This window comes from Oryzias melastigma, linkage group LG22 (assembly GCF_002922805.2).
Source record: "Oryzias melastigma strain HK-1 linkage group LG22, ASM292280v2, whole genome shotgun sequence".
Lineage (NCBI taxonomy): Eukaryota > Metazoa > Chordata > Actinopteri > Beloniformes > Adrianichthyidae > Oryzias > Oryzias melastigma.
The window spans coordinates 25,908,746-25,936,309 of record NC_050533.1 but is presented as its reverse complement, the minus strand read 5'-3'; the positions used below and the strand labels follow the sequence as shown (position 1 = coordinate 25,936,309).

The window sequence follows — 27,564 nt, the reverse complement described above, 5'->3', positions numbered from 1 at the left end:
ACCATTATTAAAATGTATTTAAGAAAAAAAAATATGGTTAATGGCACCCAGCAACAAGGAGGCGCTGTTTCAAAAACAAGTCCTGGAATTGTCCAGAGGGTGCTGTTAGTCCTCCAGCCTGTAGGGGCGCTGTGATAAAAAAGCCTGGGTCCTGAGAACGTTGTTGGGTCTCCGAATTGCGTATTTGAAGGTGAAAAATGATGAATTAAATACTCTACCAGATCTCATAAGGAGGATTTCTATCAAGTGCTTCATGACTCATTGGGTCACAGAAGTCCAAATAGAGCACCGGACGGTCCTAATTAGGTGAGAAGAGGCGGTGTGTTTGAGAGAAGTCCCGGTGCTCAGCACCGGAGTGCACCGGCTCACTTAAGGCACCGTAAACGCTGAAATTGTGGAAATTGGATTTTCGAAAACAAATGCTCTTAATGGAAACACCACAATTTCAAAAAACTCAAAGTAAAAAAGAGGTTTTGCGGTTAAAAGGAGTTAGTTTTTGAGGCATATCAAAATGGACATTTTTCTCAAAACTGCAATGGAAACACTTTTTTTAGAGTGTCTGTCCTGAGTAGGGCTGTGGATCGTTGCTTAAGTGTCGATCTGATTCGATTCACGAGTTGAACCACGATTCTTACTTTTTAATATAATGTTTATTGCTATGTGTGTGTCTATTTACTGGAAGGATGAAAATTGAAATTATTTTTATGAAATCACCAACGTTTATATCTTTATTTAGAACAGATCAGAATCAACAAAACTGATTTAAAAAAAAAAAAAGAAAAACACAAAGATTCAGATAGAAAGAAATGTTGTCATTTTAAACTTTGTTTTGGATCATTTAACAAAAGAATCTGAAAATGTTCTCCACAGTTTTCTATCCTCAAAGTTCTTCAACAATTTACGTTCTAAGCATTACATAAAGGATTGCAGAGCCCGTATGAAAAGAGTTATTTTTTTTGCAGCAGAATCATCTGATTACATCCACCTTTCAGCAGTGTGAGGCTGCGTTTCTTCACAATAAGCTGGAGTTTCGTTAATTGCTTTAAATGTTGAAGAGTTATCATAACCAAAATAATGTAGACACTGGAGCTAAAGCTCCGATGCTAAAGTTAATTCATTTTTTCAGAAGTTATGTCTGTGAGCGGAACTTCAGTCTCAGTTTCTGAACAGAAAAAAGCTCTCGCTAGTTTTACTTTGAAAACCGGAAGCTTCTTCGTCACGAAGATGTTTACTTCCGTTGGCAGTACTGCGGCTCTTTGTTTTAGTTCGTAAACTTAAAATCCTACATTAATCTGCATTTCAGAGCAAAAATACATCGTCCCCAGGTGATATTTAGACATTAGACATTAGACATTAGACATAGCTTTATTAATCCCTTTGGGACACACCCTGGGGGAAATTCAGGTGCGGGGCAGCAGCCATTCTCGACAGCGCTTATCGCCCAGAAAAAGACACATGAGGGTACAGTAAAGGAAAGATGTCAAAAATCAAGTATCTTCAGCCCGTGTCGCAGTAGGGCGGCATGAGTTAAAAGTACAAGCAAAAATACATCAACATTGAAGCACATTAATTTCACAAGACAAAAAGGTCCACAAACTGACTCCCACACGTCCAGCCTGGTGGCAGCCGTGCGCGATAGCACAGCGCTCTAAGGCACAGTCACCAAGGCGTTGAATTTGTGGTGAAGGTCATGGCAGGGGAGGAATGCAGATTACCATGACGACGGGCTCGGTTTATCACACCTTCAGCAGAACTGAGATCATATTTTACTACAATTTACTACATTAATAAAGATCGCAAATCAGCGATCTTGAACCTCGCGAATATCCGTATTCGAATTTTTGGGAGCAGATCGCGAATACCCGAGCACCCGGAGACTCGTTACAGTCATTAGTAACTCTGACCAGTGCAGTTTCAGTGCTATGGTGAGGTCTGAACCCTGACTGAAAATCTTCAAAGTGATTATTGTCCTGTAGGTGGCACTGCAGCTGCTTTACTACAACTCTTTCTAGGATTTTAGATATGAATGGGAGATTAGATATTGGTCTATAGTTGGCCAAAATGTCAGGATCCAGGCTGGGTTTTTTCAAAAGAGGTTTAACAACCGAATATTTAAAAGACTGAGGCACATAACCAGTTTCTAGGGAGGCATTTATTATGGTTAGAATAGATTCACTAATAAGGGGGAAGATTTCTTTAAAAAGTTTAGTGGGGATTGAGTCTAAGAGACAAGTGGAGGTTTTAGAAGACGTAATAACTGATGCTATTTCTGCTTGGTCCACAGCAGTGATGCAGTCAGGCATTTCTATGGATGCCTCCATTTCAACCACTTCAGTCTGCTCTGGGCTGATAGTGGGAATAACTTCATTCAATTCAATAACTTTATTCAATATATGAGATTTAAAAAAAAATGAAATCTTCCAAGCTTAATATGTGGTTCTACCAATCTGTGACTGCTGGTCAGCCTAGCTATAGTACTAAAGAGAAATCTTGGTTTATTTGTATTTTCTGCTATTAAAGTTGAATAGTATTGGGTTCTTGCTTTATGCAGGGATTTTTTATACCTTAAGAGGCTACATTTCCAAGCATTCAGAGAGCTCTGAGCCGGAGCAGCGCCCTTCTCTTTCTAACTTACAGGTGACTTGTTTTAGGGCACGTGTTTCAGCGTTAAACCACGGTGCTACTCTGTTTTGTCTAACAAGCTTGAGTTTCAGAGGGGCAACAGCATCAAGTGTTCCTCTGAGGGCTTGTATGGTATCATTGACAAACTGATCATTTTGGATGGGACTGAGGTTTTGGCACTACGGCTGCCACAAACAACTATTTTAATACTTGACTAATCGGGTCAAATGGATGTAAAGCATACATTTTACAACTGCTACATAAAAATGTCCATCTGTATGCTTTTGACCCGGATGTCAGCTCGGATGAGGAAGTGAAAACATTGGTGGACCGATCTTTCATTGATTTACAATCCTTTCCAGAACATGCAAACTCCACACAGAAAGGTCCCAGCCGGGAGTCGAAACGGGGCCTTCTTGCTGTGAGGCAAGAGCGCTAACCACTGCACCACCGTGCAGCCCTACTCGGAAATGAAAAAAAGAAAATTATTTCTTATTATATTTGTTCTCTTTCAGAAGAAAAATGACACAAGGTTTTCATTGGAGGGGGACTTTGAACTAATTACAAACAAAGACAATTAGGTTGATAGTTTATTAAATTGTAAATAATTTATGCAGCATCTGTCTTTTATTAGTTTCAGGCATTAAAACAAGATTAAATCTAATGAGGTCAGCATCTGAAACAAAGGAACTATTTTTCACTAAAGTGTTGATCTCAATGACTCAAATATAAAAAGTGCATATTTTGGTGCTGAACACTCACAACTTTTTTCAACTTTACTACACTTACTCCATATAATTTAAAGTAATGACTAATCGGCTATTAAATTAGTGGTTGACTATTTTAATAGTTTTATTTATTAGTTGTCGACTAATTGTGGCAGCCCTACATTTAAACAAAAATTGGTTGAACAGTGAGTTTAAATTCAGACACAGAACGATCAGATGACGTTCTTCCAAGCTGTTTCTTAATCACTGGATCAGGAGCATTTTCTAATATGAACTGGAAAGTTTTTAGAAAGTGATCAGAAAATATGGGATATGAGGAAGGAGACTCAGCTGGCTTATCTCTATGCCAAGAGTTAAAACAAGGTCCAGGGTGTGCGTGTGACAGTGAGTGGGTTGATTTACATTTTGTGTAAACCAACATTATTTAATTGAGATACAAATGCGTTTCCAGGATAGTCACCAGATCCAGCCAATCAATATTTATATAGGACCTTTTATTTATAATATCAGACAAAGTGCTTAACACTAAAACAAAAACAGATTACATAAAGTCATAGACATACAGTAAATAATTAAATCTCCTACTGTTATAATTTTAGCAGAATCTAAAACAGTCATTCATTCATTCATCTTCTAGGCCGCTTATCCATTTCGGGGTCATGGAGTGCCGTAGCCTAACCCGGCGACTGATGTGTGAAGACAGGACACGTCCTAGACGGTCTCCAGTCTGTCGCAGGGCCACAATCACACACACACACACAGCTGGGGAGAATTTAGAAGAGGGGTGTCAAACTCAATCGCACAAGGGGTCAAAATCTAAAACACACTTTTGGTCAAGATAAACAGTTTGTTACAAGATAAACACACTAAATTTATAAAACTTTGAAACTGTAACTTTTTAACATAATTATGAACTAGATATACAGCATTATAAGGGATAATGCTAATGTGAATGCTGTAAGCTGAATTTGGCGGAAGATGCTGAAATTGATAACTGAAAATGCTGAAGCTGATAGCCAGATAAAATAATAGCTAAATACCAAATTAGCCTAAAAAACAAAAACCTAAATTGGCCAAAACAGCTAGCATGTAGCGGAAATATTAGCTAAACTCCATAATAGCCTCAACATTCTTAATAAATGCCAAAATAATCCAAAAAGCTATCAGAATGACAATATTAAAACTTTAATGCCATAACCTTTTGACATAATTATGAATAATAAACAGGCAGGAATATTATTCCAGAATAAATCAACTTAAACCTTAAATAACTTTCAATATTTTACCCTCCATAAAAATATTATTTGTCAAAATTATACAAGTTAGACATGAGCACAAGATAACATCGGGCCATTAATAAAAAAATAAAATAATCTGGAGGGCCGGATAGAATTACCTGGAGGGCCGGATCCGGCCCCCGGGCCTTGACTTTCACTTTGTGGTCTAAGGTGTCCTTCGATTGTTATTATTTAGGCCAATATTCATTTGCAATTTTCATTTTGAAAAAACAAAGAAATAAAATGGTCAACATGCTGATATATGCTCAACTTATGCTATTTTTACAGCTGTGACGAAGAGGCTGAGACATTTGGATCCATAAGCAAATGGTTTAATGGACAAGGGCAAGACATAAGCGTGGTCAGAGTCCAGGTGTGGGTCGAGGGAGGAGGCAGGCAGGAAACCGAGGAGGCAGGCAGAGATCAAAACCAGGGGACAAAGTAACTAGAAACGCTCAGAGATGTATGCAGGGCAGTACAAGACTTCACACTGAGGTGGTGACTGCAGGCAGACTATATACACTGGTGGTGATGAGGTGGATTGAAAACAGCTGAGGAGATCTGGCTGGGTGTAGAGAGGGAGTGCAGGATCAATATTCGGGTGAGGGCTCCCTCTGGTGGTCGTATGTGGAGCCAGAAGGGGAAATGCTGACAACAGCATTTGAGAGGCCTGTGGTTCATATTGTTACTACGTTTTTAAAATCAAACCAATCAAGACAACTTCTGCACACGTAAGAGATATTTTATGTATTTATTTCCAGTCCCACTATACCAGTTTGAAATAGTCAAACACACTTATTTCTTTATTGATATTCGACTGCCTTTGAATTCACCATGAAACGGAATTCACGGAAAAACTGTTTTTGCATTTAAGAAGGATTTTTGCTAATATTTTGGTCAGCTATCAGCTTCAACGTTTTCAACTAGTAGCTTTGCGTTTTTAGTTATCAATTTAAGCATCTTCAGCCATTAGCACTAGCATTCAGCTTACAGCATTCACACTATTTTTAAAAATGTTTTAGTATTTTTATCTATGAAGATTACAGAAATGAATCATTTAAAGTTTGGCTATGTCTGGCTTTCTGGAAAACCATAAATGTTTATGTTTAGGCTGTGAATGTTACACTTTCTATGTTAGCCTACAAACCGACCGCAGCCCCCCTTCAGAGAAGAAAACCGTGATGTGGCCCTCATTAAAAAAGTTTGGGGACTCCGGGTGGAGCGGTTAGCACTGTTGCCTCACAGTGAGAAGGTCCTTGTTCAAATCCTGGCTGGATTCTTTCTGGAGTTTGCATGATCTCCCCATGCATGTGTGGATTTTTCTAGCTCCCTCCTACAGTCCAGAAACATGCTTCATTGGTTAATTTGTGTGAGTGCGTGGTTGTCTTAGTGTGGCCCTTCAGCAGCCTATCCAAGTTAAACCCCGGCTTTGCTCCAAATAGCACAACAAAAAACAACTTTGACCACATAGTTTCTGAGAAAAAAGGATCTTCCTTGTCCTCTAATGTAACATACACACCGGACATGTGATGTGAATTCAAGAAGGTTGTCCAAACCCCCCCCAATCCCTAACTACTAAAAAACTCTATAGTGCAGGACTATCTAGTGGCCTGGATTTTAAAGGCAATTCGGACACGATGCTCACTACTTTTCTTTTGTGTCTCCAAACGCCGGATATGACGTCACCAATTTAACGAAGTCAAAATCAAATCAATATGAAAGCTTCACAACGTTTATTTATGTCTGGTGTGTTCATTCAATCAGAATGTGGAGACATCTGACTGAACTAATCAGCAGCTAGCAGGGCTTGGAGATCTGGAAAACAGGCAGGGTGGCGGCTCTCGAGGACCTGGAGTGAGGAACACTGCACTAGATAGTGCACTATAAAGTGAGTGGGGGGGAATTCGGATATAGCTTCAGAAATATGTGAACGGATCACAATAGCGCCTTGGGGTTCTTTACAGTGAGGAATGAACAGTAAAATGCCCTTAAAACCTCATAATGCTGCTGTTTCATGGTATGGCCCCTTCAAATAAATAAGAGTCCCTGATTGGTCAAAGTTCAACTGGTTTAACTTTCATCGTGTGTTCAATGGCCACGCATTTTTTTTATAGCCCGAAAACGTACTTAAAATGTACTTACTGCTGGTGTGTTTTACTGTTCTATTGTTTTATCTATGTTTTTATCTGGTGTTTTTATGCTTTTATATTACTTATCTATACTTTTTATTCTTAAAGTCTACTATTTAACTGTAAATGTTCTTTAATATTTTAATTGTTTTTTTTACTGTTCCTTGAGCTTTTAATGTACAACGCCTTGTTTGTCCAAGGTCATTTGAAGGCGCTATATAAATGAATAAAACTTAAAAACTTGTGTAGTGACTCGTGAATGTGAGAGTTTTGAGGGTGGAAGCCAATATACACACACACACAGACTTTTCTGTGGAAGTTACCGCTCAAACGGCGTCTCCACGCCTAGTGTGAATGTGGCTTATGAAGAGCCTTCAGCATCCGTTTATTGGATCATTGCATTTATAATTTCAGGAAGAGCACTGAGGCAGGTTTGACATACTTTGGGTGTTGCAGTTTGCTACATTTATCTTCTGGGCCACAATCCTGTCCAGACCACAAGCCTGGGAGGGTGACAGCTGCCAAGCTCAAAAACAACAGACACTGTCTTACTGCATGAGAAATTCTGGGAATGGACATCCGTGGCTGTGCTGTGGTGCTATAAAGTTACATAATGAGTGCGCTTGACAAACATAATCTCTGCTTTGTTTCTCCTTCCTCTTACCTCTGTGATTTCACTTTTTCGGAGAGTTGGATCTTTTTTCCAATTATTGGTGTCTTCCACTTTCCTGCTTATGGCCATTATTTCACACAGCTGTTTGTGCTCAGCTGTCACTCAACTTCAAATGGGATTTCCTCACAATCATTGCTGGGATTTTGATTCCTGCCATTTGACAGCCACTCATATTTTGTCTTATAGCAGATGTTGGGGGACCTGCTGGTCTCTCATGACTGCTAAAACAAACAGATTTCTCTTTTCCTTTTTGTTTGATGTTCATCCACCTTCTTGCTAGTATCCTGTTGTTGCAGTCACCGAGTCTTCTATTCGTTTTATGGTACCTCACCTACTGTAATGCAGTTTGGGGGAATAATTATAAATCTTAATTACATCCATTATACATATTACTAAAATGAGCCATCCGGATCATCTACAAAGCAAGGAATTAAGAACATATTAACCAACTTTTTACACAATCTGAATAATTAAAATGACAGAATTTAATACAATGTCAGACACAATTATCAATGTGTAGGGCATTTCATTTCTTACTACCAGACAACACACAGGAATTATTTATGTTCAAAGAAAATCCCCAAGAACTAAGAGAAATTGGAAACTTTAAACTACAATTAGCATGAACCAATCGCAGAAGATTTGATTTCTCAGTGTGCAGACCAAAAATCTTGAACAGCTTACCCTGAACAAAAACATCCAGAAGTTAGATTTGGATTTATTTCAAACATGTAAGAAAAATAGAAAGCATAAAAAACACAGTAAAAAAAAAACAATACAATCTCCAATTGTAAAGAAAAAGTCAAGTCAATAAATACGTGTTTGAAAAGGGGATAGGCAGAAGCAAATACTTGTTTAGGCCTATCTCTTTCTGTCTTTATCAGAACGTATTTTACTTTATGAATTATTCCAATACATTTAGATATTTTACTCTGGACATACTTAATATGTGGCTTCCAGTTTAATTCGTTATCAATGATTATGCCAAGGAATTTAATTTGGGGTACCTTTTATATATATTGGCAATTCAGAGTTGTCTTTATACTTACCAAACATAATCGCCTTAGGTTGTTTTAAGTTTAGAGATAGCTTATTTATGTCAGTCCATGTTTTGATTATTTTAAGTTTATAATTTTTTGTATGTATTAGTGTATTGTAGTTGTCACTCGAAAAAAAAGTGTTGGTGTCATCTGCAAACAGTATTATTTTTAATAAAAGTGACACGTTGAAAATGTCGTTTATATAAAGGTTAAATAATTTGGGACCTAGAATTGAGCCCTGAGGGACACCACGTACAATGCCCTCATGTCTTGATTGATATTCCCCCATTTTAAAAAACTGTTGTTTATTGGTCAAATAACTTTTAATCCAGTTCCATACTACCCCCCTGATACCATAGTAACACAGAATGACTGATTGTGTCAAAAGCTTTCTGGAAATCAATAAATATTCAGACAGAAAATTGTTTTGCATCCATTGCATTAGAAATTTCTTCCATGGCTTCTATCAGGGCAATTGATGTTGACATGTTTGATCTGAACCCGTACTGGCTATCGTTTAGTAGTTTATGTTTATTACAATTTTTTCTAATCTGTCATTAAAAAGTTTTTCTAAAATTTTTGAGAACCGAGGGAGCAGAGAAATCGTTCAAACAAAATACTGAAAAATGGGAAGATAAATCGGAGTATTAGTGTTATAATATGATTAACATGTTTCCCTTAACATAATTAAGAGTAATAACATATAATTAATATTATAATATATTAATATTGGTATCCTGAACATGTATTTTTTCTTTTTGTTCTGTTCTATTATTTTTGGTTTTTGATTATTTTTTATTTGTTTTGCTTTATTTTATTTTATTTTTTTTGTGTTAGTGGGGCTTAACCAAAAAACTTTTTTTTATCTTTGATTTTTGAGTTTCACTAATGTCCATGGCAGACATAAAATCCTGTCCCCCTTTGTCCACATTTGTCATGAAAGGAATCACATCAATATGTGGGTGGAGTCATCTGGACCCCAAAGAGAGCAGAAGGGTTAAATAAGCTAAGCTGTTGTGTGCTCCCAATCAAACATGTCTGTATTATTCTTGTTGTTCTTGTTATTATTGTTATTATCAATGAGTATATCTTAGAGATGACATGCTAGCTTGTTGTGTACGCAAAGTTGGCCGCCATATTGGAATGGTTTAGATGTCTGTTTACTGCTGTGTTACAATTGTACAAACAGATCTGGAAAAACAAGAATGTGACTTTTCACAAGTAAATTATTGCTGTCAGCTGATAAAGGAGAACTTCTAGAAACATTTGAACAAGATCTGAGTGAGTTTACTCTCAATAATGAACGTTTAGGCTGATCTATTCAAAGTCAATGACAGCTTTAGACTTCACACTATTTCCATGTTTTCTAGCAGGATCATCGATCTTTATGTTTTATGGAGGATGATGGTGGTATTTCAATGTGTGTTAGACCTCAGATCAGACTTCATAAAGACCGTCTGCCCGGTGTCACGTTGGTGCCGAGTCCTTCTGATAGAGGCTGGGTGGGATTCATTCATAGAACAGGAGCCCCCAGCCCAGCCTTGCCCCTCCCGCTGGGTGAATTTACCCCACGGCGGGATCCAGTTCAATGATAAATCCCGGCTGCTGCGTGCTTTAAAGCTATGGAAAACTGCTCAGACTGACAGATAAATACAATCAAGACTTTGCACTGAAGTGCAGGTGTCTCTCTGGTGGTCGGAGGAGGACATGGCCGTGTGAGCTCTGACAAAAATAGAAAAATGTCACCATATGAGGAAGATGAGATGAAGAGCAGGATTTTATCAGCTTTTCACAAGTTTACAGATGCTTCTGTTATCATCCAATAAAATGAGTCTTCCTATCTGAATAATTCAGATGGGAATGAATAACAGGAAGTCACAGAGTCTATCTCTATCTAATTCTAGTGTATACTTTGTACATTGACATTTTTATTGTGTATACTTTTGTGGGCTGCTGAAAACTTAATTTCCCCAACGGTGCCGTCCCAAAGGGATCAATAAAGCTAAGTCTAAGTCTAAGTTTTTGTCAGATGCTGTGTATGATTTCAAGTGTCTTCCAAAAGAGGAACTTGATACAATTTCAGAAATGGGTAAATTTGAACATGCAGTAAAAAAAAACATCCAATGATGTAAAGCAAAGAGTGACAGATTGAGAACATGAGCCACAAACCTGAAGTTTGTTAGTTCGTTGTCTTCAGGAGGTTGATGAGGACAGATTAAAACAGCCCTCCAGTGTGGAACAACATGTGAGAACATTCTGGGCTGGGAATGCTTTGTCTTTCAGGGCTGCATAGTCATTATTATGTATAGCACCACATATGGTTCAAAGTTGAAACATTAACATTTTTTCTACAATAGTGAGGGATGGAGGGCTGTCAATTGAGAGACTGTAGTCTATAGATATAAATATAGTCTTTTGCACAACAGAAAGCCTGAGTTTATATCATTAGTAAATAGTGGGGCTGGAAATCACTGGTTACCTCACGATATGATACTTAGAGAGATAATTAGTAAACAATTGTCTCTACTAGTAACGTAAATTATATAGAATAACACATTTTAGGTGGGAAATATGTCCCAATTTATTTTTTCGCTTTAACACAATCATAATAAACAACTTTTGTCTTATTTTGTGCAACAAATAATATACACTTTTGCCCAAATCACTGTCTTTGACAAGCACTGACAACGCCTGAACTGGAATGACAGTATCTGTAAAATTCAGTGTTAACAATAGTAAACATAAACAGCAGTTTCACTACTTAGTGCAAAATTTCTGTAAACAACAGAACAAAATTAAATAATTCAAGCAGCTGCCTGGCACAGTGGTGCTCGTAACAGCCATTCTTAAAATGGGCGCCCCCTGTCTACCTCCAAAGGAACGTCTCACCAGAGGAGGATGAATATAATGTTTTACAGCTTCTTCAAATGAAAGTAAAAGATTGATACTTGGTGAGAACTCATCGAGAATCAGTTACAGGACTGAATATTGTGATATATGATAATATTTCTTATTTTGGCACACTTCTAGTAAATAGTACTGCAGCAAACTATGGAGCTAAAAACAACTAGAAATCCTCTCTGAATTCAAGAATGGTGATATAATTGTTGATGACATGTTGATCAAACTGTTTCATTAGCCACATTGAAGGAATCTCTAGTAGAATGCAACTCTGCTTGAACATTTTTTAAAAAACATGACCTTTTTCTAACGCCAGAATGCTTTTACATTCAAGCGTTCTGTCACAGGCTGAAGCGGTTAGCGCTCTGGCCTCACAGTGAAGAGATCCTGGTTCTAATCCCAACTGGGTCCGGTCTGTGTGGAGTTTGCATGTTCTCCTCATGCATGTGTGAGTTTTCTCCAACCCCCTGGAGACCTTTCCAGGGTGAACCCCACCTTCACCCAACAGTAGCTGGGTTGGCTCCAGCAGTTCTGGGATCCTGGAAGACATTAGTGGGTTCTGGAAGGGGATGATTCTGTCACATATTGAATACTGTGTACTCTGAATAGGAAAACTCACTAAAGGTCTCTGATAGAAGCCCACTCATTTCATGCTTGTAACATTTAAAGTATTATTACATTTTGAGAATTTTAAGCACTTTTTTTGTTTGATATACTATTACTTGTTAGTTACTAGGTGACTTGCCCCACCTCCCATGTCTAACATTACTTTGAATAATAAACAGGCAGGAATATTATTCCAGAATAAATCAACTTAAACCTTAAATAACTTTCAATATTTTACTCTCCATTAAAATATATTTTGTCAAAATTATACAAGTTAGAAATGAGATCAAGACAACATCGGGTCATTAATAACAATAAAATAAAATGATCTGGAGGGCCGGATAGAATTACCTGGAGGGCCGGATCCGGCCCCCGGGCCTTGACTTTGATATGTGTTTTAAAGGAATGTGCCACAGCTTTTCACGTTTTCTTGTGAAATCTCACATTGCCGGTCGTGCAGAGTCACTTGCAGTGTCTGTTGTTTAGAACAGCAAAGTTGACAGCTGATCGCTGTTTAAAGCAATTTTACAGAAATAATAAAGCGTAACCTAAACAATTGTAACCGGAATTTGTACAATCTTTATTTCATTAATGTCCTACCTGGTTGTATTCATTTCCTTCTCTTAGATTGTTCACAAATCAAAGTTCAGATGTCAGTAATCTTGTCTGCAGTCAGAACAGCAGCTCAGCTGTTTCCCCAAATTCCTCTGGATGATATTAAACGAGTCGTGGATTATTTCTCTCTGACAAACCAGTCAAAGTTAGACAAAGGTTACAAGAACTTCACTAAGTGCTGGTTGTTTGATTATGAAGGTAATTATGATTTATTCTTTTAATCTGTGCTAATGCTAACACTAGCGTTAGCTTTGGCTTTGAGACGTGGAGCTGCAGAAGATCTTTTCTCACTAGTTAAACGTTTCCTAAATGTCAGTGCTCATAATCCTGTAAACAGATCTAAAGTCAAAAGTGTCTGACATTAAAGTCAAACGTATTCCTGTTGTAATGTTTTCTACTGCGGTCAGTGAGCTGCTGTTAGCTCAGCCGTGGTTCTAACATCACTCCTCTTTGATTTTGTTCATAACTGTGTCTGATCTGTGGGAAAATAAAGGTAAAAACATTATTAAATTAATTGAAACAAAAATATGAAAGTGACTATTTCCACATAATGTTATAAAATACGTTCACACATAGATAATTTTTTTTTACTTGCCCGCTCTTATTTTGAAAGCTGAAACTACGTGGCTGATAGCTGCTCTGAACATTTTCACTGAACCAAACCATTCCTGTTTTTACAATTATCCTCTAAAATATCCCGTAAAACAACAAGTACATTTATCCTGGGAAGAGATTAAAATGTGTACGGTCAATGCAGAGATGTGCTGAAACTATTAAATGTAGCCAACATGAATTTCTATCAGTTTTTGTGCACTTAAAATATTTGCAAATAACATCAGCCAAAGTAGAACCAGTTAGAATAATATCTGCTCAATGAAAGGTCAATATTTTCAATAAAACATCCAATATTGGAGGATTATTCAAATTTGTGTTTAGATTTGAGAACAATCTAAGACAGGAAATGAAAATACAGTTCAGCAGAACATTCATAAAATAAATATTGTACATTTTTCTGTTGAAATTGTTAGTGTTACCTTTTATTTAGGTAAAATTATGTCAAACAGCGTTCAGCTGTCAGCTTTGGGGTTCTAAATCCAAACACCTGAATTCACTATTCGTATTTTCGGCCCTGTTGCCGTTATGTCTGACATCACTGTGAAAAGGCTCTATTGAACAGTCTTATTGGTGTGTTTTCAATGCGATATAATGTCTTATCCAACGTCTCATTATGTTCTTGTTCTATCCTTTGGAACTACAAATGTAATCATTTTGTATGTTCACCTTGATCCGTGTATGGATGGATGTTCATTAATGTGCACTGTCTCTATCAATGGATGGATTCACTCTCTAGCCTCCAGTTAAATATTAAATGTGAATCAAAAGCCTGAAAGTTTGTTTTTTCTTTTCTTTGTTTGAGTCTGTTTCCTTTGTTTAGCTGAAAACGTGATGCAAATGTTGTTCTGGTCAGAAAGGCTCCTTAGGAGAGGAAAATGGCCTGTTGATTGTTTGAAGAAATGCTGAACATGTGATGTTTGAGTGTAATCTGTGCTGCATCCTCAAGAGGTCATTAGCGTGGCTTCAACCCCCAGCCTCGGGCTAATGCTGATTGTTTCATGTAATCACAGAAGTCGCAGAAAGATAATTTCTCTCTCCGTTCATTCTTCATCTACTTTATGGAAAACCACATGCTGACAGCCTGAAATAACAAATCAGGCATGTAGAAACGTTTAAGCTGCAGCACAGAAGACGTTTATGTGCATGCAGCAGCAGCTCAGCTTTGTTTATGCTTCCCTTCAAGCATTGAGCATTAGAAGCCTGTTCTCGTAGGAACGTTTGGAGTGAGGGTTTACAGAATTTGCATGTGGAGGTTTTTTTCTAACTAACTGCCCAGCTGTGTCCTTAGACTGCCCCCACCACCCTGGAACGTCTCAGCAGAGATGTGTCAACCAGCAGCTGCTGCCAAGAGCTTTAGCTTAACTTGAATGACAGTCGTCTTCATCACTGATCAGTCATCAGACGAGGGTTTTCTGCTTCTCTACTCTTGCTCTGCGCCACCCCCTCCTGATCCTCCCCCCTCCTCAGGCTGGAGCGGCAGATGAAAGGAGGCAAACAGGCATGAAAGGCAGCGCCTCGGCTGTCGACTTGACCTCCAGGCTCCTCTCCTTCTGCGTCTGAATCCTCGACACATTCACCTGTGAAGCCCTCCATCTCGGCTTTGTCCCACCTGTCGTCCTTAAGGGATCGAAGAAGCTCTCCAAATCTTTCTTTCTGTCAAATACTTTATGTAGAGCAGAGGTCCCCACACTACAGCCCGCGGGCCGGATCCGGCCCTCCTCCACATTTGACCCGACCCCCCAAACACTATTAGAGACGCACAATTTTTTTTTACCCCCTCAACCAGGCAGATCGAGACTTTTTGTTTTATCCTTTAGCAGACTGAACTATGACGGGAGAGGATAGAATATTTACTGGTTTACTTGTGTGAATGCTTCGTAAACATTCACTCTATAGGGATTCTCCTGCTCCTTTCCGTATGTTTTTCAGGACGTAAAAACTCAACCACACTTCAGCAATTACAGTAATCCTGGTATCAAAACATTCAACTCGTTCAGGATATTACTGCTTGTATTTCTTGGTATTTATAAACCTTCTAGTTTTTTAAATATTGACCAAATATGCCCCAACGACAAAGTCTTAAAATTTCAAAATTTTAAATAGATTAGCAACAAGCCTTTAAATACATTCACGGGTTATGTTTAAGTCTCTCATGGTAACTTAAATGAAATTGGGGTTTACCTAATATTTTAGCAACAATCTAACTTTTTTGGCTACTTTGTAATCTACTGATGTTTTTTAGGCTAAGAGTTTAGCTTCTATTTTAGCAGCAGGTTAACGTTTTTGACCAATTTAGTTTACAGAGGAATTTTAAGCTATTTCGGAGATTAGCTAGTATTTAAGCAACGAGCTAGCTTTTTAAGATAATTCAACATCTACTAAGGTTTTTTGGGCCAATTTGGACTTTAGCTCATATTTAAGCAATGCTCTAAATATTTTTGCAAAATTGGCATGTGTTAGTGATTTTAAAGCAATTTTACTACTATTTTTTTCAGAAATGTAGGTCAAATTCAGCACTCTTTCATAGTTCTTTAATGAAATTTCTCATCTTTTAGCAAATTGTTAAATTTACTAAAAGAAGAAGAAGTTTTGCAAATAGCTTTTGAATTTTCAGCAAATCTCTTCATCGATTAAAGTAAATTGCATCTCTATTTTCAGCAAAAAGTTTCAGCATCTTCAGCAACTTTAGCTAAAAGCATTCACACTGTTGTATTATTGTAGGTAATGCAACTTTTCTAGTTTTTAAAATGCTTTAGTCTTTTTGTTTTTCTGTAAAGAATTATTCAAAATTTGGCTATGTTTGGCTTTCTGGAAAACCAAAAATGTTCACCTTTAGGCTGTGATTGTTAAACTTTCTCTGCTAGCGTACAGACCGACTCCGTCCCCCCATCAGAGAAGAAAAACCGTGATGTGGTCCTCACAAGAAAACGTTTGGGAACCCCTGCTATAGAGTTACAAGCAAACCTTTAAAATGAGTAATTATAAATTCCATTTATCTTTGGTAAGCTTTGTTATTATAAAAGTTGAATCTCCCTTATGTTTTAGATGAGGAGCTGTTCGTGGCTGCTTCTGCAGCATGAAGATCAGGGCCTCCTCTGCTGGTCTGACTCTTTTTCTGATCCAATCCTGAAGAGTTAAGCATCATATACTCCAGATTAAGTATCTTTAATCCAATCATGCAGCACTTTAAAACAGATTTTGGATCCTCTTAGAGGTTGCTGTGAAGCCTGTAGCAGATTAATTGAACCTTTCTGGTCATTTGTAAGGTCCTGCATGTGAACAAACCTGTATGTTTCAGCATCTGGGTGCTGCTTCCTCTGCTGAGTTCTCCTGCAGCCCTCTAACTGACAGCATCACGTCCGTATGTTCGGATCAGAAAGGGAACACGAACTACTAGATGAACCCAGCATCCCATCCCCACAAAGCACCTGTCAGGCCCCTGGGTTGCTAGGCAACTGCTGCCTTTTGCCTCCCCCCTCCGATTCACTTTAGTCCCATCGTCTGCTTGTGTTTTATCACTCTGGCTTTGAACTGAAGGACTAAAGCTGGTGTTCTGCTGAGCGAGGGGCTTCTTCACAGCTCGAGGGTGGGCATCACTTTCTTCACGCTCACAGAGCTGCTTTTGCTGCTGTTGCTGTGAGGGGGGGACAGGTTCGGCACCGAGGCTAACCAGGTTAAGGAGCAGTTTGCCTTTTCTTCTCCTTTTTCGAGGTCTGTCCATCTTTTTAGGAGACCAAGACACTGACTCCTCTGAGAAATCAGGCTTGGAATTATTCACCATTCAGAATAAACTGATGCGCTCAGCCTCCTGTCACTGAAACAGCCTTTAACATTTTAAAAAATGCTGTGACTTTGCAGTTCATGATTGAAAAAGAAACTTCCCAAACTCAGGCACCTTCAGCTTCCCACCAGCTTGTGTCATTTTTATGGGGACTTTGTCTTGCATTGACCGTATTGATAAGGAAAAGCAGCTGCAATAAGAAAAAAGCAGCACATATGGGGACGTTTGTGAAAAGCAGCTAAGCTGGGATGTCAGCCCTCAGATCAGATCTGCCCAAACCCGCCTCCTCACTCCACATGCAACTGCTGTACCTGATGCTGAAAATACGAAAAAATCCAGGTGAAAGTCCCAGATTCCTTTGGGCCACGTGAACAGTTTCTGCTGATAGAGGAACATCACAGACCTCACAGCTCCGTGATGTGATCTTTCTTATGTGGCTTCAGTCTGCTTGGGAGGATTTAGCCATAAAAAAGGCAAGAATTTCTCTTCTAGTAGTTCTGCTGTCTGACATTTTTCATGGAAATCTGTTTTTTTTCCTTTTTTTCAGCTTTTCCTTTTTTTTCTCATAAAGTTTCTTTGTTGTGTTCGTGAAAAATAAGACTTTTTTTGGAGAATTTTGATCCATCTGGATTTCAGGTCTCTGGAATCTGCTCTCAGGTGGAGGTGTGTCTGTCCATTCTTAACTGCTCTCCTCCTGCAACGCCGGTGGGCGGGACTTCCGCAGAGAACCACGGAGTTTCCGCAATTTATTGGGGAAAATTTATGTAGGTCCTTATCGCAAAATAATGGATTTCTTATAGCAGACAGCCCCATTTAGCTCCGCCGCCCTACAACCTGGTGATAAAAAAAAACGAGTAACCTGAGGCCAAAATGTCATAAAACAAGCAAAAAATATATATTTCAGAATTCTCTATTGAAACCAAAACACAAGTCAGCGAACGGAGGTTTTGAAATGATAATGGGATGGCCACAGGACAGACTGGGCTAGAGTGTGAAGTTTGGTCATTTTCACATATATGGAAATACGGAAATATTTTCACACATTTGGAGAACAATATGGAAAAGAAAACTTTTGTTTGAGTGATCTACATGAAAATATGCCACAGGGTTTTGTTGGCCTTTGACCTCAGGAAAAGGCTACATCTTGAATTAAAGGAAATCCTCTTCAGTACCAGCTACTAGGGATGTCCCGATCAGGTTTTTTTGGGCCCGATCCGATTCCGAGTCATCTGATTTTGTGTATCTGCCGATACCGAGTCCCGATCCGATACTTTTATAAGACATTTAAAACATGAATAAATTGAAGAAACAGATTAGTGTTGTCCCTTATTTATATTTCAATAACCTTCTTTTATCATTAAAAACTTAAATAAAACACTTCTGTGAAGTAGCTTTAATAAACAAGTAAAAATACAGCAAATATAAACTAGGAAAAAAGTACAGTTTTCTTGTTATATAAGTGGTAATTAGTCATGTGAGAAAGTTTAGTGACTTTAGCTTTAACATCTTTAGAGCTATTGAACATTTTTGACCAAATGTGATTCCTGTCCTCATTTAAAATTCTTAAAAATAAATCATGATTTTGTTTTAGAATAAAATTTGATGAGTGTTCATGAATAGCTGATATCATTAGAGCCATTTATTAGTTTTTTAAGATTATGGGATTCTTTTTTAAGTTCTTAAGACATCACATTTTCAGTTTTATTAGCACAGTAGTTAATTTTTATCTGTCAGATGAATAAAACTGGGATATCAAACAACAGCTCGGGTTATAAGGAGTAAAATCACGAAGCTAGCACTTAGCTTAGCACAGTTAGCAGCCGTCTGTCAGCAGCACGAAGAGCTTTGCATTAAACATAAACAGAAACCCTCATTTTCTGTTGAAATGCCTTTATAGGTTGTTGTTTGTGTTAAGAAAAACCAATAGTGACACCAGCTGTCAGTTTAATGCGTTTGTAACCCTTCTGCTCTCCTTGGCTCGTTTACATTAAAAGTGGGTCATCTGGACCCCACAAGACAGTGCGCTGAACTTTTTTTTATCGTTGATTTTTGAGTTCCACTAATGTCCATGGGAGAGATATAATCCTGTCCACCTTTGTCCACATTTGTCATGGAAGGAATCACACATCAATATGTGGTTGGAGTCATCTGGACCCCAAAGAGAGCAGGAGGGGTAAAAGAGTTATTGATCCCAGAAGTCTGAAACTGATCACAGCTTAACTGAAATGTTTAGGTTAGCCTGCTGTTTAAACTGCTGCTGTATTCTGCTGCGTTTTCCAGGAATAACATTTACTGATCTGTTCATGACATGCAGACTTCTACTGGAGTATTTATCTGGAATAATAAGACTGAAATATAAAGCGCTGATCATTATAAGAATAAATGAAATATCTGATCCTGATCGATCAAGTCATCAATCGTATGATAAGGCTCGACTTTCAATCACGTGATCGGATCGGGACATCCTTACCAGGTACAAATGTAAACTCTGTCTACGCATGTGGATCTGTCCCTCCTAACTCCTCCAGCAGCATTGGAAAACCCATTGTTGGTTTTTAAAGTTAGTGTGGAAACTGTGGCGAGCTTGCAAAAGGGCCATGGTGCTCGTACACTTTTTATCATAATGGGAAAATTTAACACATGTAGCACTGGCCAAAAGTTCATCTTTGCCAGTTCTTCTAGGTCAGGGGTCACCATCCTTTTTGAGGCTGAGAGCTGCTTCATGGGTATTAACTTGTACGGAGGGCTACCATTTTGAAATAAAAAAGTGCTCAGTTTGCCTTTATTTATATGTTATTAATAATGAATAATGATACTCCTCTATTTGAAGACACTGATTTCTCAATATAATTACCAACAATGGCAAGCTAAAAAAACAAATATCAATGTTCAGCACTTTCTGTTGAGATGATGACATTTTACTTTGTTCTTTAAAAAGTAATTGTCACAACATTTCAGGGAACTTTTGTAGTATTGTTGTGGGATTTTGGTTAAAAACTTCATAATCATAATTAAAACACTTCTGGGAACGTTTAAAAAAAACAAATTGTCATAGGGGGACTTTAAGGCCAAGCGAATGTCCCAGTCCTTACCAGAGGGGGGTATGACACCAGTGCTTAAACCTGCAGGTGTCATTCTTCTTGATAAACCAAACCAACTATTTGGAGCGTTTCAGCCCAAAAAAGAAGAACATTAAACCAACTTTGTGTCAGTGATCCTGTGTTTAAACCTTTTAGCTAAATGTTCATTTTGGGAGTAAAACCAAAGACTGCAGTTTGGGAGAGGAAGGATCCTGTTGGTTTTTACTGAAAACGTTGCTGCTTAGAAACATGTTTTCTTAAATGAAGGATTTCTGTCCAGACTGTTATTGTACTGGTTAGCAGAATCAGAGTAATCATCCGTTAAACTCATGTCCTTGTAGGGCATTGAACTGCAAGCTGTACACAGAAGTGCGTTCTCTGTGGAAGTAGCAGCAAATTGTGATTCATAACAAACCAGAGAATTACTCTGAAACCTTTTGGATCTCCTCGCATCAGTTTGGGATAAACAGAACCAGAAAAACACATGTTTCGTGTGCTTTTCCTCGTTTTCCACAGTGTTCCGGCTTCACTTTAAAGAGAGAGTTGAACCTCCAGGTGCTCCCTCGACAGTGACCCGGCCGTCTCCGGTCAGGCGAAAGGTTGGGCAGGTGCTGATGTTTGTTGATCCCAGGATGTCGGGAAGAATGTTCCAGATGTGATAATGGTTCACAGTTGAAGAGAGGAAAGTGTGGTATTTGAGGAAGCAGGAACCCAACTGCAGGAAGAAAGAGCAGCAGGCAGACAGAAGGGCATGCCGTGTGGATTCCTCTCTGTTTCAGTCCCCAAACCCTGCAGCCTCTCATCAGGGCTTTGTTCTATTGCTTCCTCCGTTACTCTTATCTCCCTTCACGCGGTGAAGTCCTCTTTCATCTCACTCTTCTGCCATCTCAGACATTCTCCCATTTTTCTTTCTGCCTGCAGACGGACTTTTGAAGAGAGGGAACACTTTTGCGGCTGGAGGCTTTCAAAATACTTTTTTGGGCTAAACCTGTCTCTTTTTCTTAAACAAATCTATTTGCTTTCAACCACAGTTCTTAGTTGTTTGAATGTTTTAATTTTAAACACAGTCTTAGTTAAATAAATGCACACTCTTAGCCCTTTCACACTAGAGCTTTAGCTCCAGGGTTGTCATTCTTTCAACCATAACTCTTCAACCGTTCTGAGCTAACAATGTAATTCCAGCAGATGCAGAAGCAGAGAAAAGCAGCCTTGTGCTGTAAGGCAACACTTAATGTTACTTTACGGTGCAAACCCGATGTGAAAAGCCACTTTTCTCTGTGTCAGAATCAGCTGATTCTTGTTGATCCTGAGAACGGTTGAAGCGTTATGGTCGGTCAAAGAACATGTGTGCAGTGACATCTCCGATGTTAAGGGTTAACAATAATCCACCTAAACCTCAGTGCCCAAACCGCTCAGCATCACAGCAGATTAATGTCGCTGGAGGGATTTCAGCTTTTATTTGTTTAAAACAATCTTATATCGTCAACAGTAGGAGTTTAATAGAACTCTCTACCCCCAGTAAGGTTGATCAGTTAGTCAGACTTTTGGCTCAGACCAATCAATATGTTATCTTTTAGCTGTGAAAGACCACATCTACACAAAGTCAGACGTACATTCACCTTTTTTATTAGACAAACTTTTAAAGGGGCCCTACCAAGAAAATTCTGCTTTTTGAGGTTTTAAATGCATTATATTGTTCATTCCTCACTATAAAGATGTATGTCCGCCATCATCAGAAAAATGTTTAAAACACTATTTTTATTAGAAAATAGTCTTTCAAAAGAATAATCGTATAACATAAATGCATATGAGGTAAAGGAATATACATGCTGTGATGGGCAACAGGCGGCGTTCCACTGGGCCTAATTTCCCAACCTGGGATGAATAAAGTATTGCTATTCTATGACCTCGCTGCATGGTGTCGCTGGTGAGGAGCTGACCTCATGAGAGGGACATGGGAACTGCACAGAAAATAACAGAGAATTTGATCATTTTAGAAGAAAACCAAACCAGACTCAAGCAAATAAATCAATAATCAACTGCTTAAAGAACCAGTCTGGAAATATTGGTTTATGATTTGGTAAAGAACCACCAAAAACTGCATATATGGGTTTTGATTGATGCTTTTTTTTTCTTATTTGCAGACATCAAAAGACCAAATCAGAGTTCAGAATCTGTAGATTTGTTTTCGTCACAGTTACTTTTTAAAAATCAAATTCACCAAATGGTGTTGATTTAAACTAAAGGAACAAAGTCCCGTCTTCTTCAAACTGAATGTGTTGGAGGACAGAGATGAATGTTTTCACACATTGACATCCACACACGGTTCTTCTTAAATGTGACCCTCAGGTGACCCAGAAGGTAAAGATCATGTTTCTGCTACACCGTTTTGTAGTAATGGCTTTCTGCATCTATTTCTGGGTGAGCAAAAGTCTGAAACATGAGATTGTGTGATTAAATCTCAATATGTTCTTAAGTGCTTCAAGAAAACAACGTCTCTTTGTACTGAATGGGTTCCTCGCCGGTTATTCTCCAGAAACCACAGCTGTGGCCGGTGCTGCAGAGGGGAGCAGGATCTGTCTGTAATTTGATTTGGCCCTTCTTCAACCTCATGTAGGAAAACATGCTGTAACTATATGGGTGCATGCAATACTGCAATTATGCAATGTACACATGTCATTATAGCGTGCAGCACAGCATGTTGGTCGAGCGCTGTTGAGGAAAAAGGCGAGGCGGCCTTTCCCTCTGATGGCTGCTGGGAAAGGAGAGGAGCTCTCACCTCTGATGTCAAACGGTTACCGTGTGCTGTCTGCTAGCGCTTACTGAAGCTACCTATGTATTTGTCAGAGGGAGGTTCATGTTTCAGCTTCTGCGTCCGTGTCTTCGTCCAAAGGTATGCAGACACAAACAGTGACTCTGTTGAGGTAATCTGGTTCCAGCTGTTTGTTTCTGGACGAGCTTCTAATTTAGGTTTGGTCTAACTCTGTTTTTTCTTTTCATTTAGGGTGTGCACACAGAAGCTTTCCTGTTAGTTTTTCTGTTTTTGTCTTCAGTTTGAGTTAAAAAGAAGAATATCTAAAAACAAGTGAAGTTGTGAGTGTGAGGCTCAGGAATCTGGAGCCGTGCACATTTCTCCTGATGGAGGTGATGCTTATGGGTCATTTTCCCAGAATGTAAAAGAAGTCAAAAAGGATGGAGAAAAAAGAGAACAGCTATTTTTGAGTGAAAACAAAGAACAACTGTAAATACATGTCAGACTGTGGTTTCCATATGTGTCCGTATATAAGTCTGTGCTGTATAATTACTGCCAGTTTCTGCCAGCGGCTAAAAGAAAAAAGAAAGCACTTTCATAAGACATGGTATGCAAACAACATGAAAAAAATATATACAAGTATGAAACTTTGTATTCTGTTTAAAGAATCTACAGGGCAAAATAAGAAACCACAATTGCTGCCTCTGTCAGTTATTGTATTTATTTAAGAATAAGTCAAGATGTGGGTCCTTTTATCTGGCTAAAAGGCAAATATAAAATACATTCCATCAAACGAGAACAGACAAAACCAAGAACAACTGTTTTTTTTTTTTTTTGTGAAATGACATAAAAACTTTGTTTGGATTTGTGATTGCAATTTGACTGTTCAGAAACGCAGAAAGGAAAACGTCATGCTGTTTCACCACAACATGATACTTCACCAGCAGCTGTCACTGGAAGCTTTCATCTGAGGTTTGACCTTAAAAATAAGAAACAGCCAATCCCTCTGGAGCCCTATACCCCTCCTTCACCCAAAGGTAGCTGGGATAGGCTCCAGCAACCCCGTGACTCTCAGCTTTTGTTGTCGTGCTTCAGCATCTGTCATTGTGCTTCAGCTTTTGTTGTTGTACTTCGGCTTTCGTTGTTGTGCTGCGGCTTGTGCCATCGTGTGGTCGGCTTTTGTCATCATGCTTCAGCTTTTGTTGTCGTTGTGCTTCAGCTTTTGACGCTGTGTTGTAGCTTTTGCATTCACAGTATGTTCTTCCTATTTCCCCCTCCTTTGCTGGGATAGAACGACGACAGATTAGTACAAAACACTCCAACACAACATTGTTCAGTTGACACACAGTACCAAACAACACTCTTATGCTGAAGTACTGTACATATCACTCCACCAGGCTCTGCCTACAAGTCATTGAGCTGCATTGCTTCGTAGTTTGCTGAAGTTGCACTAAAACATTTAGAGATTTAATCAAATTAATATCAGTAAGAGTTAATGCATGTAGTGTGCTGTTGAGTTTTGAGAAAATTAAAGTACTTGTGGTGCAAAAACCCAATGAATGAATTTGGATGGAGTGTTGGAAAAAAGTATCATTGTAAACAATGTTCAGAATGACATCATCTTTGTGAAGATGCTGAAATGCATCTTTTTATATTTAACGTTCAAGGTCCTGTTTATGCTGCCGAAGCACTCTACCAGGATAAACAGTGTTTTATCATTTTAATTGAACTCCCCAAAGAGTGCTTGGGCCGCCTTTGAACACTGTACTTCTGTATTGATTGCAGGAAACAAAGAAGGCCTGGAGGGCCTTTTAAGTCCGTCTCTGAGCAAAGAGCCTCATGCAGTTAAAAGAGCTCCATAGAGATACAGCCTCACCTGTCACTGCATGGAGACCGCCGTTTCATCTTCACCACGGCACATCCATCACTCACTGACGGCACACGAGACAGCAGCTCTACTATCATCTATCTGTCTATCTATCCATCGTTGTTATTAAAAACCCGTTGTTAACTTGCACTCATTAAAATATGTTTTTATGGAGTGTAAAATATTGAAAGTTATTTAAGGTTTAAGTTGATTTGATATTCCTACGTTTTTATTATTCATGATTATGTTAAAAAGTTACTATTTTAAAGTTTTAGAAATTTACATTCTGCTAGCTTTTTAGACTATTTTGGCATTTACTAAGATTGTTTAGGCTGTTTTAGCTAGTATTTCAGCTACATGATAGCTGTTTTGACTATTTTAGGCTTTTTAATCTATTTAATTTTTAATCTCTATCTAAGTTTCTTAATCTATTTTGAAGTTTTGCTATTTTTTCAGCTTTTCATGCTGGCTGTTATGGCTAACCTAATATTTTTTAGGCTAATTTGGCCTCTAGTTAATGTGTTTTAGCTGGGTATCAGCTTCAGCTTTTTTAACCATCTATTTCAGGTTAACACTACCATAGGTCAGCATTCACACTAGCATTATTCCAGGTAATCCTATATATCTAGTTCATAATGGTGAAAAGTAACGGTTTCAAAGTTTTAAAAATGTAGTTCTAGAGTGTTCAATAAATGTTTATCCTGTTCGTCTCGTGACCTAAAGTGTGTTTTGGATTTTGACCCCTTGTGTGACTGAGTTTGACACTGCTGCTATAGTAGATCTGTTCTGTGTGAGATGAACGATCCATGAATGAGAATGATGTCACTTTTAACAACTCAGTGTGCTTGAAGTTAAACTGAAGGTCACGGGTACATTTCATTGTCAATAATGTCAGTACTGGAGTGGGGATCCTCATTGATAATCCCCTCTGTGCTGTTAGAGGAGAGCCTCTGTCACAGAAGGAGCTGATGCTTAAAGCCTTTCATATCTTATGTGGAGCTGGGAGTCGACAGGAATATTCTATTAATTTTTTTTCTTTTTGACATGAGGGGAATTTGGTCCCACAGCAGAGGTTCAAATAAAGGTCAGGCAGTTTAAACTAAATAAAACCCCGTATGATCAGGAGCTTATAAAAGTATAGTCACGTGTGTCTAACCGGAGGTTAGGTTGTCCAGGTCTGTGGAGGGCTGCAGAGATGTTTTTGGGAGTGCAGGTGTGTCTTACCTACAGAACAGTTGAAAATGAGCGTACTATTGTTGTACGTGTGTTGGGAAGTATTTGTTAAGATAGTGGAAGTTGAACACACTTACAGACTCCTTGTGCATCTACAGGATTTTGTAGAGGCAGGTTGAAAACATGAAAAATTTGTATGACTTCTACCTCAGCCTTTACTCTTGTGCGTTGCTTAAGTGTTCACCACAACCTGTCGTTTGCAGCATGTGTGTAGCAAAAAACGTGCTTGAACATTTCCTCTCTACATGTTTATTTAGCGGTCTACATCCTTAATATCTTGTGCGGGCCACCTGTGTGCCCTGTACAAGTTTGCCCATTTTTAACCTACAGACAGCCCATATCTACCCATGACGGCAGTTTAGGCTAAGCCATAAACCCTGTGACAACAACGGCCACCACACACCTTTATTGAGGCGTCTGATTCGTCAGTTTGTAACTTGAATAACTCAGACAACGGAGAAGTATCACAAAAAAAAAGGAAAAAATAACAATAAGCTGCATTCACACCAAATGCAATTCAAGTCTTGGGGCAGCTGTGGGGCAGTGGTAGGACGGTGGAGTCCTGATCAGAAGATTGCGTGTTTGATTCCCGCCTTGCCCGCCTATGTGTCAAAGTGTCCTTGGGCAAGACACTGAACCCCACACTGCCTCTGATGGGAAGCTGCCATCAGTGTGTGAATGGGTCTGTGACTGTAAAGCGCTTTGGGTCTTTGAAGGAAATAGCGCAATACAAATAAACACCATTTATTATTCCCATAAACCCTACTCTGTACTGCACAGTCTGCTTTTCACTGGTTTTAATGGTATTGTGCATTTTGTGTGCTGTCTGTGATTTCAGCTGCACAGACCAGGGCTGGACTACAGTGTCACCACACTCCAGGCAAGAAAACCAAGATGATTTCAAAGGATGTTTTCCCCAAACACAAACAGAATACCCAGAACATCTTTGACTCTTTTTACTTCGTGGTTTCAAAATTTACTGAACATCAGTTCTACCCTTGCATTGATGTTGTCCATTTTTGTGACGTGGCACACAAAAACCTGAGATACAGGAAGACATCTTAGTACAACAACTACAAAGGCTGGATCCTGAGGTAATCAAAATTGGATTAAAACCAAGATGGACATGCAGCTAATGTATGGCTGCTGCTGGTTTCAGAGAGGAGACTTGGCCAAACAATGAACTGAACACCTGACTGTTCAGGAGGAGAAGCTTTTTTAATTGATTCTATTTTCAACGTCAGTCAGCTCCTGGAGAAATACATTTAATTTGGCGGCTTGGACTGAAGGTCTCTTTTTTTGTCCGTTACTCACAGAATCATTGGAGGGCGGCTAATGCGGAAATCCCTTCTGCATTACACAGGTATCAGTGAGTGTCAGCTCAGCATTCTGCTCTGTTATTGTTCCGCTTCATAATATGGGCTCTTTAATATGCTGTTCCAAAACAGATCTGTGTGAGATCAAATGTTTTTGTAACCTTCAGCAGGAATTCTTTGAGTTATGAAAAATTGTGTAAAAACACTTTATTATTACTTTTCTGAGGTGTTGCTCACACAGGTAAAGCACTGACCCAGTCAATGAGCTTAAATGCTTCAGTTTGATAAAAACATCCTTCCTGCTTAAAGCTGATGGAAGAATCACTGGC

General features: G+C 38.7%; 1 protein-coding gene across 5 annotated transcripts in view; it reads left to right on the top strand.

Annotated features, from left to right (window-relative positions):
* Positions 1-27,160, top strand: part of LOC112139944 (radial spoke head protein 3 homolog) — a 32,099-nt gene extending 4,939 nt beyond the window's left edge. For 2 of the 5 annotated variants that reach the window (XM_036209975.1, XM_036209976.1), the window contains exon 7: positions 26,758-26,914. In XM_036209975.1, coding sequence (XP_036065868.1) covers positions 26,758-26,817 — 60 coding nt within the window. In that variant the 3' untranslated portion in view covers positions 26,818-26,914. Of the gene's footprint in view, positions 1-4,915; positions 4,966-24,604; positions 24,837-26,757 lie in introns of those variants that run through there. The other 3 variants (XM_024262925.2, XM_024263046.2, XM_024263111.2) reach the window with 3 other exon arrangements.
* Positions 27,161-27,564: the final 404 nt, after the last annotated feature.